The sequence below is a fragment of the Pygoscelis adeliae genome, unplaced genomic scaffold, assembly GCF_000699105.1.
Source record: "Pygoscelis adeliae isolate BGI_AS28 unplaced genomic scaffold, ASM69910v1 Scaffold96, whole genome shotgun sequence".
NCBI classification, from domain to species: Eukaryota; Metazoa; Chordata; class Aves; order Sphenisciformes; family Spheniscidae; genus Pygoscelis; species Pygoscelis adeliae.
This window is the reverse complement of record NW_008824935.1, coordinates 1,812,797-1,827,952: the sequence shown is the minus strand read 5'-3', so window position 1 is coordinate 1,827,952 and position 15,156 is coordinate 1,812,797. Positions and strand designations below refer to the sequence as shown.

The window sequence follows — 15,156 nt, the reverse complement described above, 5'->3', positions numbered from 1 at the left end:
GCTATAGTTACTAAACAGTGGGTGTTTTCTTCAGTGCTATAGAGAAGAACAAGAAAGAGTCGTGATAAGATTTTTTTTTTCCATTAACCTGGATATGCCAGAGGAGATAACAATACACGATGAGTCAAGAATCTTAGTATAGTGTAACTTAGACTTGCTAGTTGATGTATGGTATCATACTCTCCATGATAAATGAAAAAGATGCCAGCTGTTGAAAAGAACACCACCCCACAACCACCTGCACAGTATAGATCAAGAAAGAAAAGTTTTAACAGCCTGAGTTTAAAAAATTGGAGATGTTAATAAAGAGTTTGTGCTGCAGTAAGTGGTAAACTGTTTTGTTAATAATAGATATTCGTGGTGTTAAAGGGGGAAGGAAGACTTGGGTGCTTTGGTAGTTTAAAAACTCCTCAGGTGTTGCACTTAAATGAATTTTAAACTCTGCATCCATAAGCCTACACAGCAGAGGTTCAGTCTTGCTTTATTTTTCAAGAGTGCTTTGTACATTCTAAGTGAAAAAAAATTACTGTAATCAAAAAACCACATCTTAAAATAAATAATTGAAGTTTTCATTGCCATGTGTCATTAAGATTTCTGAAATGTCCTTTATTGTAAAATACTCCTTCATTTCCAGGATGAAACTTTGGTGCCAATTACAGTTTTTCATAATATGAATTCTAAAGAGCTACACAGGAAACCACTTCTGATCCATGTATATGGAGCTTATGGCATAGATTTGAACATGAGCTTTAAAGAAGAGAAGCTGATGTTAATTGAAGAGGGTTGGATATTAGCATATTGCCATGTCAGGTGAGTCAAATATAAAATGGAATTAAGATTTTAATCTGTGGGATATACAGCTGTTTCTTGATATGCAAGTGAACAGGTACAGAAATTTTTTTCTCATGTAGCTATACCTAATTCTTCATGCTTTTCACTTCCATCTCTTTTTAGATTTTTTTAAAAGGAGTTTTTAAACAAAAAAAATAAATTTACCTCAGGAAAAAAAAAATTACACTTTCAAGACCACATACTGCATTTAGGTTTCTTAAATCAACAGGATAGTTGAATGTAACTTTCAGTCTTTTGAAGTCTTATTACTTCTTGCCTCATCTTTGCTCAAGAAAAATTTTGGTAACACGTTCAAATTGCAATGACATGCTACCTCCCTCTCTTTCCGAGGGCATTGTATACTGATGTTCAGTCTGCATCTTCCGAAAGCCATTTGCCTTCTACAGCAACAGCTAAGCATTTAACCTGCATCTCTTGTTCTTTTATTGGCTAAATCCTCTGTCTCCAGTTTAGCTACAAATGTACTAGTTTTATAAAACTACTATGTACAATAGGCTTCACATTTTCATTGAGATAATAATTCAGTAGGTGAAGAAGATAACAAAAGAATCACTTTTGGGAGGGGAAGGAAGGGGGAGAATGCGCAATTGTTTGAAATACCAGTTCCAAAACAAATTCAGCATACAAATATATTAGGTGTGCTATATTCAGTGGCAAGCATTGTGCTGTTCTTCCTCCCACCCCTCTAAGTATCTTAAGATGGAAGCCAGTCCTAGATGAAGATGGATTCTTCATCCAAAGATGAAGAATTTTGGAAGACTAATCAGTTAATTTTAAACGGGAAACCTGAATAAGGAAGCTTCAGGTGGCTTAGAACCAAAATTGTGGTTGCGTAGAAAGGAATATAAATAAATTTTAAAATTCTGTTTTACAAAATATAACATTTCAAGTAGTATTTGAAATTCACAAACTAGGAAAACAGTCTCCGAATTTAAGCTACACAAGACAAATCCTGAGAGTCTCAGTGTGGAGCTGAGAATACTATTTTACTGTTTTTAATAAATGCTAGTGTTAGTGATACAAGTATTGAAAATGTTTTAAATATTTTAATAGCTTCCTGTATAAAAAAAGATTATATTAGCGTCTGATTTTGTATTGCCTACAATGATGGTGTCATTTCCTAGAACGGTGCTTTTCCTGTGAGTTCCAGGACACAAGCACACAAGGGCACAGAGCGCCCTTATGCAGTTAGGATTTTCACCAATCATCATGTACAGATTTTTTTTTGTTTGCATGTTGTGTATTTTGGCCGTAAAGGAGGGTAAAGACAGGAATAGAGAAAAGAAGAGTTAATTGGAAAGGCATACTATGGTTTTGCAATTCCGTGGCTGCTGCTGTCCTCTCACTATCTGAAGCTTTGCCGTGTGATGTTTTCCAAAGAGACTCCAATTCGAATCGCTTTAAATTTCAGGGGTGGAGGAGAGCTAGGCCTTAGCTGGCACAAAGATGGATGTCAGCATAATAAACTCAAAGGTCTCCATGACCTTAAGGCTTGCATCATGCTGCTGCACGAACTAGGATTTTCTCAGCCAAAATACACAGCGCTAGCAGCTGCCAGTGCTGGAGGAGTTCTTGCAGGAGCCCTGTGCAACACTGATCCAGAACTCATCAGAGCCATGGTTTTACAGGTGAGGGGCTGCAGACCTTTTATGAATTATGACATTAAACTGTATTTTCTGCTTCATGCTACCAGTTTCAGAATTGGAAACATTCCAATTCAGAATTCACTTTGTGTCCTATTTGCCAACTTTTTTTTTTTAATAACAACTTCTAAGGCTCCTTTCGTAGATGTTCTAAATACAATGATGAAAACTCATCTGCCACTGACAATTGAAGAACAGGAAGAGTGGGGAAATCCATTAGCAGATGAAAAATGTATGAAGTATATCAAAAGCTATTGTCCATACCAGAATATTAAGACACAGGTAAAACTATGCTTTCTGTGTGGAATACTACAGTACTAAAGCGTAGCAGTTTATAAGAAAACAAAAAGCGGATAACTGAAATTAAAAAAAAGTCTATTTTACGTTTTCAGTGCTTTAAACCCCAGCATTTTAGAATTGTCTTAGCTGCTGCTTTGTGTTAAAAGGAATCATCAATACAAATATAAACTATTACAGTAATAATCTTAGCAATATTTGGAGTCATAAGTGACTACTGAAATTAACCAAACACTTTCTCCTAAATAATCGATAGATTTCAAAAACTGTTTTTGTTATAGGACTGCCAGGAAGTAACAGATTATTCTATTGTATAAACAAACCTCAACATGTAAAATACTTTCTCCTTTTGTGGGGGGTTTCTCTTGTTCCACTGGGTTTTGCAGCATTTGTCACAGGAGGAAGGAGGTATTTTCCATTGACTAAATACCTTTTCAGAGGCAAACAATGAAATGGAAAAGGAGCTGTGGCTTTGACATTGTCATCTTAGAGGAAATCTTTCTTTATTTGAAGTAATGCGTTAGCTGTGTTGCATAGCTTCATTAAATAAAATCTTAATATATAAAAACAACTACTTTTTAGGTATGGAAAGATTGCAAAAGTAAACTTCTACTACTGTCCTAAGGTGAACCATTCCATGATTAGTACTTCCCCTTTTTTTGTAATCACCAGCAAGCAGACAGGTATCAGACCTTTACCAGTGGGGAGAGGATGTTTTTAGTTACCTTTTGCACGCAGATGATCCCCTAATATGAAGTAATTTTTCAGACCAAAATACTTTTTGCAGTTAGAGTGATAAAAGTGTTTTTTTTAAGAGCAGGTAATTATGTAATAGATGTGTTTTTAGATAAACCATAACAAGTAGTACAGTAAGATAAATAGAGAAGAATTTGTTACTCATTTTATGAGAAAAATCAGTTGTCACGTATGTAACTGGTTTTGTTTTTTAATCTCAGTGTTATCCTTCAGTTTTTATCACGGCATATGAAAATGATCAACGGGTACCACTAACAGGAATTTTACAGTATGTTCAGAAACTTAGGAAGGCTGCACTAGATCACGCCAGCAGAACAAGTAAGAAAGGTAAGAGTAAGAATATTACGGATACGTGGAGTTAACTAAACCTGAATATTAGTAGTCATGTAATTAAACATCATAGAGATTGACTCCTCCTTGAATGCATTTGTTTGTACAATACAGTCTGGTATCTAAAGCTCTGAAGTAGTTTCCATTATCTGCAAAGATGAGATGTGCAGTCATGCTGACAAATAGATAAACCTCAGTTTCTACGATGCACTCTCCAGAGCCTGAAGAGGGACCGGATATCTCTACATTGTAGACCTGCCTGAAAATAGTTAAACCCTTATGTGTTGAATGTTAATAGTGACAAACCACAACAGGCTCAGGAAACCCTCTGAGATGAAAAAAAAATGAAGACTGGGAGAATATGAGTTGGGCTCAGTCTTTCCTAGGCCGCAACACACGGCAAGTGTTGGACAGGGCTGGGTGAACTGGTCCAGCTACTGATACAGTCAGACTGCAGTTCTCAACGACACATGGATAAAAATCTTATTTTTGCTGCTCTATAAAAAACTGCAGGTGTTAGTCCAAGTTAGAATGACAGCAGTGCCAAGGCATAGATGCTTTTATACCTGAAACTTAACACTAGCATTGGGACTGTTTCCAGCAAAACGTATATTCAAGCCTTATTATTTTCTAGTACCATCTAATGTGGGGAGAGGCATTTACCATCAGTACCAAAATAGATCTTGAGTTAGCTTTTCTAAATTTCATTATGCCCCTTCTCTGCTAGCAGCACAGCTGCAATGGTTGAGAAAGGATAGCAGGTACTGCAATTGCTGTTGCAGTCTTTGCTTAGAAAGAAAAAAGCACGTCTTTCCACAAAGACTGCGAAAGAGAACAAACATGCTAAATATATAAACAGTTTTCAAATATGTAGTTCATAGAAATACAAATAGTTCATCCAGCAAGCCCCTATATGATTCTTTTTTTATTTAAGGAACAACAGAAATTCTGGCAGGATAGAAGGCAGAATTATCTATCCCTAAACAACTCACATCCCCGCTTACCTTTTTCCTCATTCATTCAATGTCAAGTGATCACTAGCTTCACTGTTCCAGGAAATCGGATCCCTAATATCATCTTGGACATCCAGGCAAATGGCAGTCATTGTGATTCATCTTGGGAGGATTCACTGAATGAGGTGTGTTCCCTTTATTGCACACATCCATAACAGGTTGGAGGGAGGTTTCCCCTCAATTGATACTTCAATGTTAATAGTTCATGCAGTCATTGAATGTATGTTTGAAGTATTAAAAGAAAAAAAACCTGCTGGAATTAAGGTTGCTCTTGCAACCTTTTATACATACTGCAAGAGCAACTGCTGGGTTTTTTTAATAGATATAAAAATACAAAACCAGCAGGTTTTTTTTATATATATAAAAAACTATATATAAAACTAGCAGTTTTATAAATTTTTTTTTGTATATCGATATATATTTTTATGTGCATATATACACACAAGAGCCAGTGACAGAGCCGGATTATTGAACCTCATTGTGCCTTAAGCCTCCAAAGAGCTTTAAACTCCCGCTGTAATGTGCTGAGAGCTTTGAATGAAAGGTTCTAAAGTTGTGCAAAACATTGTTCCAGCAGGAAAAGTCTTGCACTGTAGAGTATTAAGTGCTTAAAATTGTCATACTGGCTATTTACTTCCATCTTCCTCATGAGTAGAGCATATATGATGGGTTTGATCTTTACATTCTGAAATGCATGATCTGTACTATCAAAGGACGCTACTACAATTAGGTTTCAACATCTTGCACTTCGTACAAGCGTGCATGCTAAAAGCAACATACTGCCGAGACCTGCCATATTGTTACTGATGTCTCAGACTATCGCAGTTGGATACAAATTTTGTTAATTTTAACAAATCCCTGCACGTGTTACTTGGTTCTTGTGGCAGTTATTCCCAAAATGAATTTTTTCAGGAAAAGCGTCATTCTGTCTTAGGGCAAGGTATTGCTTAGCATTAGTATGGCAAAGGAAGAAGATTAGAATAGCTGTGCAAGAACCTGAAGGTTTATAGTGCAAAGAATTTTTTTATTTTGTAATAAAATATTTTCATTATTTTAGGTTGCAAGACACCTTGCTTTTCTGAACAAAGAACTTGAGGAAGTATGCCATGTCCAACATCATATGAAACCCTGCAAGTAGCTAATAAACACATTGACCACCTGAAGAACTTTGGGTCAGATTTTTATTTATATGAAAAGTGAACACCTTCTCCAGAGGATCTCTCCTCTTGAACCTCTGCTTTATGGGCATAAGCAGACAAGAAATTCAAAGTTGGGGGTGGCATTGGCCTATAAACATACAAAGCAAGAGCTGAATTTCTCCCCTGCCAGATAGTACAGAAGTAGCCACCTGCATTAATCCATTTGTTCAGCAGTTCTGTTCACATAAGCAAGCGGTGCAGTGGAGCATACATAAGCAAGCATACAAGTGGAGCTGAAGCGCAACGGTTGGTGCTTAAAGCCTAACGTGAAGACATGTACTTTCCGGTCTAAGACCTCCCTTCCAAGACCACACTTTACACAAGGCAGTAAAACTCCCAAGAAGTATTTGATGTAAAAGTCTCACTAGGGTCTTCTAAAACTAATTCCCATACATAGGTGATGATGACTATTGCCCTTCCTAGCTACACAGCAGCAATACTGTACTGATCATACGGTGGGATCGAACACACTGTAAAGAAGAAATGGACTCTCAAGAACAGGAATTTTCTCAGAACTCTCATCTGAGTAGATCCAAAATCTTGTAGTTAACCTTAACTAGCATGGTAATCTTAAAAAGGAGGTGCCGGAGTCCCTCCGGAAGACAAGATGAATGCCACAGAAGGAGATGCCAGAGTCCCTCCGGAGGATAAAACAAAAAGAATGCCCCCACTAAAGCAGCCCGATTCATAGCTTAGCTGACCTCCGAGCAAGGCACAAAACTGCTGCACGTTGCTTGTTACGATAGATGCGTGGCGCACACCTAGGAACAGCAACTGGTACAAGCAGTTGGTGGAAAATACACTATGTGGCCATAAGGTCCTCAAACCGAAACCGAGTTCCCCAGATCACCCCCGTGTCCAGAACAGACTGCACCGAGTCAAATGCTTCTCCTTCCTTCGTACCACATAAGCCACTGTAGGTGCACCAAATGCAAATCAAAGCACGTGAACGTGTGACATGCAGTAGAGTTGTTTCAGTTGCTCGCTCTGAGCTAATGTATGCACACCTCACCTCAGCCTTAGGGTAGAAAAAGAAATAAGAGAATGCAAATGTATTCGAACTCGGCAGGGGGGAGGCAGAATTAGTTGGAAATACAGTCCTGAGCGTAGGATTATTAGCTATATTTTGTAACTTCGAGGATAATCAGAGCTGTTGGAGTTGAGAGAAGAGCTAAGCCATCACAACTTTATATATTAGTCTTGCTTGCTTTTACCTACCTTAACAAACATAGGGCCACCCCTTTAGAACAAGTTTTACAAATCTACAGACTTTCTAAAAGTTACTATGAACTGCCGCGGGCTTTGGATTCCTCAGGAGCTCTTAATGACTAGCAACTGTAAGGGGCAGCACCCAGAAAGCAACTGTTCTCCTTCCTCACAAAAATGCACACGTTTAAACAGGACAGCTTTTTAGGGCAGGTTTACTTTTCTTCTCCACAGACCCGAAGGGAGATTTTATACCACGCTTTTTCCTATTCATCACCAACACAGATGCAAGACAATTAGGTACCTGTTTTATTTTTCAGGACGTTTATTTTGTACACGAAGTTTTAAAAGCCAAAGAAAACTGAAATTTTTTAGCATTTCCCTGAAACAAACATTTCCTAAATTAACATGAAAGCTTGGTTATTCTACTGCACTTAACAGTTCACATAGAGTAAATTGAAGGCACTGGAATAACAAGCTTTTTCTGCCACAAAACAATTTCCTTGAAAAGCTTCCATAGTATGAACAGGCTTTGCTGTTTTATATTCGAGGACGAGGCCTTCTCCCATTTCAGTTTTAATTAGTTTGGTATTGACGGCTTTACCAGCATTGCTAAAATTAGTACTTAGTCTTACAATAGCTTCGGATGGAAGGCTAGGAACTATAGCTTTCAGGTCTATTGTCGATTCCTGCCCAAAATTGAGAACCATCATAAAGACTCTGTCTAACCCATCCAGTTCCCTCACATACACAAAAACATTACTGTCGTTCCAGACGTAGCACATCCACCCCCGATGAATGGGTAGCTCGCTGTTGCGAAGTAAAGTTAGCTCTCTGTACAAATTCAGGGTTGAGTTGGACCAGGTCATCTGGATCTGCAACAGTCAGCGTTAACAGGGTCATTTCTTTGCACTGAACGTAGGAAATGTTACTTGCCTCCCGCACCCACGCAGTCTGCTGAGAACACACCTATTAGAATTCCGTTTTGACAAGTAGCTCTCTTCAAATTTGTCTACAAATTCCACTGAAAAACTGCTTTTTCTCATGCACTTCCTTGGCACTTGCGGAGCGGCAGAGACAGATTATTAGGCAGGACAGAATTTCCCCAGCACTAACCCTATTTCTTCCTCCCACAGTGTCCTTTTAGTACCGTTTATTCAGGAGAAAGCCACAGCCATTCAAAGCTCGATACTGAACTTTTTGCATTGAGTCTAAGCAACTGAATTCACAGGGTTTGTTCTGTGTTTTATTTTTCCCATCTTCGATTTATTCTTTTGCCTTCAATTCTGGTCAGCACTGTGGATCAGCAAGATCTGTTTGATTCACTGCTCAACTGCCTTGAAAAAAATTTTTATTTACTTACGTTAAAGATGGTCTATGTTAAGTTCTTGTTACAAGGCCAGTGCTTTCTATAGCAACAGAAGTGAAAAGACGACCAGATTTCGATTTGATATTAACATCCTTTCAGTAATTCTTAAGAGCCAGGTTGCCACCTCTCCATTATAATTGCAGTTGCCCTGCTTAAATGAATATAGACAAAGTAGACTCCTTGCTCGTGCAGGGATTTCCTCTTCTAATAAAATCTGTTCGGATGCAGTGCCTGTTTGTTTTCCTCCCTTGAGTTTGTTCTTACTAGCTACACTACCAATTCCCACTAAGTAAAAGAAGTCAGAGCAAAATAGATACATTAAGATATTTTTAAACCATTAGAGTTAGTCACACATACAGATACCTACTTCGACATTGACGCTTGGGTAGTCGGAGTTAACAGGTAACCAGCTACTGTTGCCTTCAGTAAAACCAGCGTTAACTTCGCCATCCCACTGCATGGGGGATTTCTCTGGAAAGGTCACCTAGAAAACAAAGTGGTGTCAGAGCCGTTACCAAGAAGTTACTTGTTTTGATTAGTATATTAAAAAGTTATGCCTCGAATAGCATGTTCTCACATCCTCCAAACGATCACCGCTGCAGCATTGCTTTCTTTGCTTGAAGTGAAAGTTTAATGAGGAGGATGTAATCCTGCTCCAAATCTAAAGGGAAAATAGGAATCCAGACAGTTCCTGAAATGGAGGAGAACGGATGGTCTCATGGGTACGGCATCACTAGGTAAAATGTGGAATTCCCAAATGACTCGACTAGAGTTGTCTCCCCTTGCAACAGACGGTTGGATAAAAGTTTACTAAAGACAGCTAGGATATTCTGATAGTGAGTGAATACAGGAGGTGATGAGTCCTAAGAAGAGATGCTGTGAAAATAACAGTAAACAACTAGTAAAAGCTATTCAGTGTCTGTTCTTTTGTAACCATTGCACTTTTCACCTGAGAACTCTTCAAGCTTACATTTGCAAGGGGTACAATTTGGACAGGATTGTTTGTGTTAGAAAGATAAAATTATTTCCAAGTGCAAAAACTTTACTGAAAACCAGCTTTTAGCTGATTAAAAAGTGTGGACGTAGAAAGTCTGAAGTTCTCATTTTGAAGAATTCAGAAAAATTCTGAAAAAGCTTCCTCATTGTTACTGAAGGGCTTGCCAAAAGATCTGACACTTAAATTTAACGATATAAGAGGGCATAAAATATTTTGCACGTACTTTGAGTGTTTGTTTTCCATGAAAACTGTTTTTCATATAAAGGGCACTTTTCAATACAATCTGTCAGAACAGCAGCTCAACAAAAGAAATTGTCACTTTGCTTTGTGACATTATAAATAACAGGTTTCTTCTTTTAGCATGTTCTGAAAACAGGGGGAAAAAAATCCCAAGTTTTCAACACTGGTAACACTCCCTTTCATCTTTTCCAACTTCTCCTGAAGTGTTTTAAATGCTGGGGCTAAAAACTATACCCTGAGCGAATACTCTCCAGCTTTCTAAGACACCCATCAATCAGGGATTCCTCCTCTCCAGACAGAATGAAGAGTGGGTTTGTGTTGTTACAGGGTAGCCACAGGGTAGCCACTAAAAGAGTAAAGCCTGAGGAGCCAAGGGCAAGCCACTTTTCTGAAGAGCATCATTCTGTCAGCAGTAAGCAGCAGCAGGAAGAAAATGCAGGAGATCTTTTGACCTAGGTGTTTCTCAGAGGAAAGGAGATTTCCTTTTAAATCAGAGAATCATTTCCTCACATCTCAGTCAAACCTGGAGATGATCCTGTGCTTCTTCAAGTACCTCTTTCCATTTGGTACAAAACTAGCCAACACCGTTGGTAACATCATCAGAGGCTCTCTCATTCCCTAACAGAGGCTTTCCACGGTGAAACCAGCATCTGCCATAGGACCGTGTTCTCACGGTGCTCAAATATGGTCAGGAGAGGCAGAGCTGAGCTGTTCCCTTTTGGGCATGACCTTTTCCAGTCACGCCCATACATCTTGGGCGACAGACGCAACAGAAGTCAGGTACGATCACAGAAGAGACAAGAAACGAAGTTACAGGGGCTGAACATGAAAGCTTTTAAGTTATGCAGGTCAGCACAGTGTGAAGGGCACAGACACTTTGTTTTAATGCCTTGACCTTGAATAAACTTACTTCTGAAAATTTCTGTAATCTAACAAACATCCTGTCATGTGTTACTTATAGTTATGACCAAGTGAGGTTCCCAGGCTCAGGTGCCTAAATCCTTTATAGAAAAGTATCTAAAAGACAAATCAAAAATCCCTGCGTGACAAGCAAACACCACTTCTGCTTGCCACCAGGGCAATGCTAAGCAGGGGCTGGTCTGTACACCCACCCCTTTCTGGAGATCCCTTCTTCAGGGATTGGGCACATTGTAGAGGGCTATGGCTTAGCCAGGTGCCTTTGCATAGTCAGAGCAAAGCAGTCCGCAGGAGATGGTGACTGTAGCTACGGTCTCTCACGAACTCCGATTTCCTTTAAATAGCAGCCAGGAAATAACGGACTTTGACATAGCGATTAGAGTACTTCTGTGGGAGGACGGAGATAGCGACTTGGTTCCTCTTGCCTCGGATGGCTGCAACACACCTCTCCTAACCACCAGCCCAGGCCCGGTGTTGGCACTCGCTGCCCTTTCTGCTGAAGCGAAGCAAAGCAACGCTGCTGCAAACCCTGCAAGACTAATCTGACAGAAATCGGGGACCATGACTGCAGTCTTAGCTGTTCAGACACACATCAAGGCTTTGGTTTCTGGTCTTTGGCCATTTCCACGGGCTGTCCAATGATTTTGCCACGGGGAACACAGAAAACCATCTAAACAGTGAGAAAGACTGTGTTTGGTTAACAAAACAAAGTTCTTCTATTTTTGAAAGTTCTCGTATTTTTGAAAGTTCTCTTACTCGGAACTAAACAACAGGATCAGAGTTTATATGCTCTTCGCTTACATTTTCTGATACGATGTTCTCCATGCCTATTTCTTCACCGTAGTACGTTACAGGAGTACCAGGGAGGGTTAAAATCAGCATGTTCATAACATTGACGTACTCCTTCCCGATCCGAGATGAAATCCGAGCAGCGTTGGGGCTTCCAACCTGGAGAAAACATCATTCTGTTAAACGCACATTATAAAATTCCATGCATGTGTGAAATTGGTTAACTAATTTAACGAGGTAGTAAGTTTTTTTCTTTTTTTTCTTTCCCCTCCAGGCCTGTGAGGGCAATTGTCTTTTTTTATCTTGGTGCCAGTACGAACTTCTGCCCCAAATAATTTAGCACACAGAAGCCCGGCCAGCAGCACATGGGGCAGAAGTGAGAAGAGATGATGAGTAACAGTTCTCCACGATTACAGTTCCCTCAGATTTCTGCCATTTTCTCTGCTGTGTGAAGGTGGTCCTTGTTTTGAAAAGATCTCTTGCAGTTCCCAAACATGCTTCCTAGCAAAGACCAGCAAGGTTTTAAGTTAACTGCCCTCAGCTGCCTGCTCTGTTCTTCCCTGCCTTGGGAGGTTTTCAGAATCCTTTGCATTGAGTCACTTTACGGCCAAAGACAATTGTACCAATCCCATCCTCACTGGTGGTTTAAGCCAATGCCCCATACTACATTGGAGACACCGAGGGAGAGGCACGATCATAAATTCCCTTCTGTCACCCTTGCACGGGGCATGTAACCGTTACCGAAGGGCAGGACAGCCAGCCAGCCAGCCGGCCAATGCCAACGGCTGCAACTACAGCAGCTGAGAGTTTCGCATGGATACCTACTATAGCTCAGCCATGGGCTCAGGCTGCTGCTGATCCCACTGAAATCAGTGTGTGTGGGGGGGGGAAGTTTCTATCACCGTAAGAGGAGCTATCACCTATAGGTTTCTATCACCTATAGAAACAAGCCCTTCCTATAAGAGTTGGTCTAGAACTCTTACCGCCCAGTTCGGCCATTTTCCTGCAGGCATGTTTTTCATCCACAAGTTGACAGCTTCAAAAATACTGTTACCCGATAGATTTTTCATGTTAATTAGGTTGAAATTGAAGGGAAAATCTGCTTCTTGGATAAAAGTTGTTCCATAATACATCATTGTTGCTTCAATGTCTTCATCACCATCTGAACCCATAAACCTACAAAGAAGTACACAAGTACCTTTTCTGGCTCATTCTTGGTTTGCACAGAGCAGAAGGAAGCTAGGAATGGTGTTGGCTAGGAATGGCGTTGGACATACTTAGAAAATAACACAGCGTTAAGAATTATGCTTGCTTCCCTCCGCCCCATTAAAGAAGATTAATACAGAGAAACAATATTTTGTAAAGCAGACAAGGAGAAATATTTCTTGGAAATTTCTGGAGAAAAGTCTACAAGAGTCAACAAAAGGCTGTAAGTATCTATCTGACTGAAGTCTTACCTTTCTGAATCCACATCTGTGTAACTCCATTCCAGCAATTTCCATGCTTTCCTTTACAGAAAAGGACCTGGGGTCCCTCAAGGTGAACATGAGCCAGCCATGTGCCCTTGCGGCAAAAAAGGCTAACGGTATCCTGGGCTGCATTAGGAGTGTTGTCAGCAGGTCAAAGGAGGTGATCCTTCCCCTCTACTCAGCACTGGTGAGGCCACACCTGGAGTGCTGTGTCCAGTTCTGGGCTCCCCAGTACAAGAGAGACATGGACATACTGGAGAGAGTCCAGCAAAAGGCCACTAAGACCGTTAAGGGACTGGAGCATCTCTCCTATGAGGAGAGGCTGAGAGGTGGGACTGGAGAAGAGAGGTCTCAGGGAGGGAATCTCATCACTGTATATAAATATCTGAAGGGAGGGTGCAAAGACGACTGAGCCAGGTTCTTTTCAGTGGTGCCCAGTGCCAGGCCCAGAGGCAACAGGCACAAAAGGAGACACAGGAGGGTCCCTCTGAACATCAGGAAACGCTTTTTTACTGTGAGGGTGGCTGGGCACTGGAACAGGTTGCCCAGGGAGGTTGTGGAGTCTCCATCCTTGGAGATGTCCAAAAGCCATCTGGACGCGGTCCTGAGCAACCAGCTCTAGGCGGCCCTGATGAGCAGGGGGGTCGGACCAGATGACCTGCAGAGGTCCTTTCCGAATTCAACCATTCTGTGATTTTAACAATCTCTGACTGTGTCTGATATGAACAGCACTATTCATACTGTACAATAAATCAGCCACAGGGCTGATTACTTACAGTGTCTCTGCGGTCCGAATGGTCGCCCCTTCTGCTTACTTTTGTACAGTCGGTAGACACAGCAGAACTACCAGGGGCAATTCATTTCCTTTCCCTCACACATTGGGGAAGAGGTAATATAGCCTATGCACCACTATTTGCATTTGAGGAAGAAAGCTTTTTATGGCATATTATGTTATAAAGAAAAACAGTTTAGTGCTAGCAAGAGGGTGACAAATATTAGAGAAAAATTCACCAGCTGTAATGATGATTACCTGTATCGGCCAGGCTCACTGCTGAACTGATTCATGGTTTGACGGAAGCTACGGATGATATCATGCATACCCACTTGCGTGGTCGTGTAGTCATGGTAGAGCTGGGAATAGGCTGTGATACTCTCCTTAAAGAAGAATGCAATATTTCCCACTAGTTCACCAATATTTTAGATTTCAGAACTCTCCAAATTCTTCCCATCCTTTCCTGAGACAATGCACCAGTCCAGATAAATTTTAACTGAAATGCGTTTAGCATGCTAACGCTAACAGTGCAGAGCTGAACTGCACTTGGGGAACTCTAAAGATATGAGAGCAGAGGGCTGATTATTTTGGATCCCGTCCTTCAAGAGGGAGAGTCCACCCACAGCACTGACCAAGCGGGCCCATGTGCAGCAGTGAGCACAGCAGGTGCTGTGGCCACATACCAGGCTGGAAAGATGGACAACATTGTTGTCGTAACTTATAAAGGCAAAGACACTTGTGGAGCTGACGGGTTTTATGCGATCCCCAACTCCGCAGGGGAACAGTCTTAGTGCTGGCACTATCTGGGAAGGTCACCAAGTTCACTACCTCAGCAAAAGCAAATAGCATTAACAACAGGGTGCATGCTCCTGAATGTGTCTGGCCACCTCTCACTGTGACATATTGCCAATACGAGGTTTTTTTGTTTTACTCTGATTCCTACCAGCAATGTAGAAGAAATACGTGCTAGTGATTGCTATGGGATCCCAAGTGGGCAAGAGCTCTGAGCTTACCTCCTGTAGTGGGCTCCCCAAAGACAAACAATCAACTATTAAAATCACAAGACTGGTCTTTTTAGGATACAAATTGAAAAGCGAATTATTTTAAACGGAAAATTCAAGGCAACGATGTCAGAACAGAACTATGAAGTGTATACGGACAACTCTCTTCCCACCCACAGCGCTCCTGCTTGCGGGTATCTCACGGACGTACCCCCTCAGCCCAGGGGCTTCTTTCTTGTACGTGCTCCTTCTGCAGAGCACCCAGGAGCCACCTGCCTTCCAAGGGACACAACTGACCCGCTCTT

At 40.8% G+C, this 15,156-nt stretch overlaps 2 protein-coding genes across 8 annotated transcripts in view; one reads left to right on the top strand and one right to left on the bottom strand.

Annotated features, from left to right (window-relative positions):
* PREPL (prolyl endopeptidase-like) overlaps positions 1-6,050 on the top strand; it is a 17,941-nt gene extending 11,891 nt beyond the window's left edge. For 4 of the 7 annotated variants that reach the window (XM_009325335.1, XM_009325336.1, XM_009325338.1 and 1 more), the window contains exons 9-14: positions 635-810; positions 2,264-2,480; positions 2,628-2,777; positions 3,749-3,875; positions 4,910-5,016; positions 5,949-6,050. In XM_009325335.1, coding sequence (XP_009323610.1) covers positions 635-810; positions 2,264-2,480; positions 2,628-2,777; positions 3,749-3,875; positions 4,910-5,016; positions 5,949-6,029 — 858 coding nt within the window. In that variant the 3' untranslated portion in view covers positions 6,030-6,050. The remainder of the gene's footprint in view (positions 1-634; positions 811-2,263; positions 2,481-2,627; positions 2,778-3,748; positions 3,876-4,909; positions 5,017-5,948) is intronic. The other 3 variants (XM_009325337.1, XM_009325339.1, XM_009325340.1) reach the window with 3 other exon arrangements.
* A 1,602-nt stretch (positions 6,051-7,652) lies between these two features.
* SLC3A1 (solute carrier family 3 (amino acid transporter heavy chain), member 1) overlaps positions 7,653-15,156 on the bottom strand; it is a 15,391-nt gene continuing 7,887 nt past the window's right edge. Inside the window, exons 6-10 of the mRNA XM_009325346.1 lie at positions 14,109-14,233; positions 12,593-12,785; positions 11,589-11,768; positions 9,033-9,134; positions 7,653-8,171 (exon numbers count right to left, since the gene is read on the bottom strand). Coding sequence (XP_009323621.1) covers positions 7,731-8,171; positions 9,033-9,134; positions 11,589-11,768; positions 12,593-12,785; positions 14,109-14,233 — 1,041 coding nt within the window. The 3' untranslated portion in view covers positions 7,653-7,730. The remainder of the gene's footprint in view (positions 8,172-9,032; positions 9,135-11,588; positions 11,769-12,592; positions 12,786-14,108; positions 14,234-15,156) is intronic.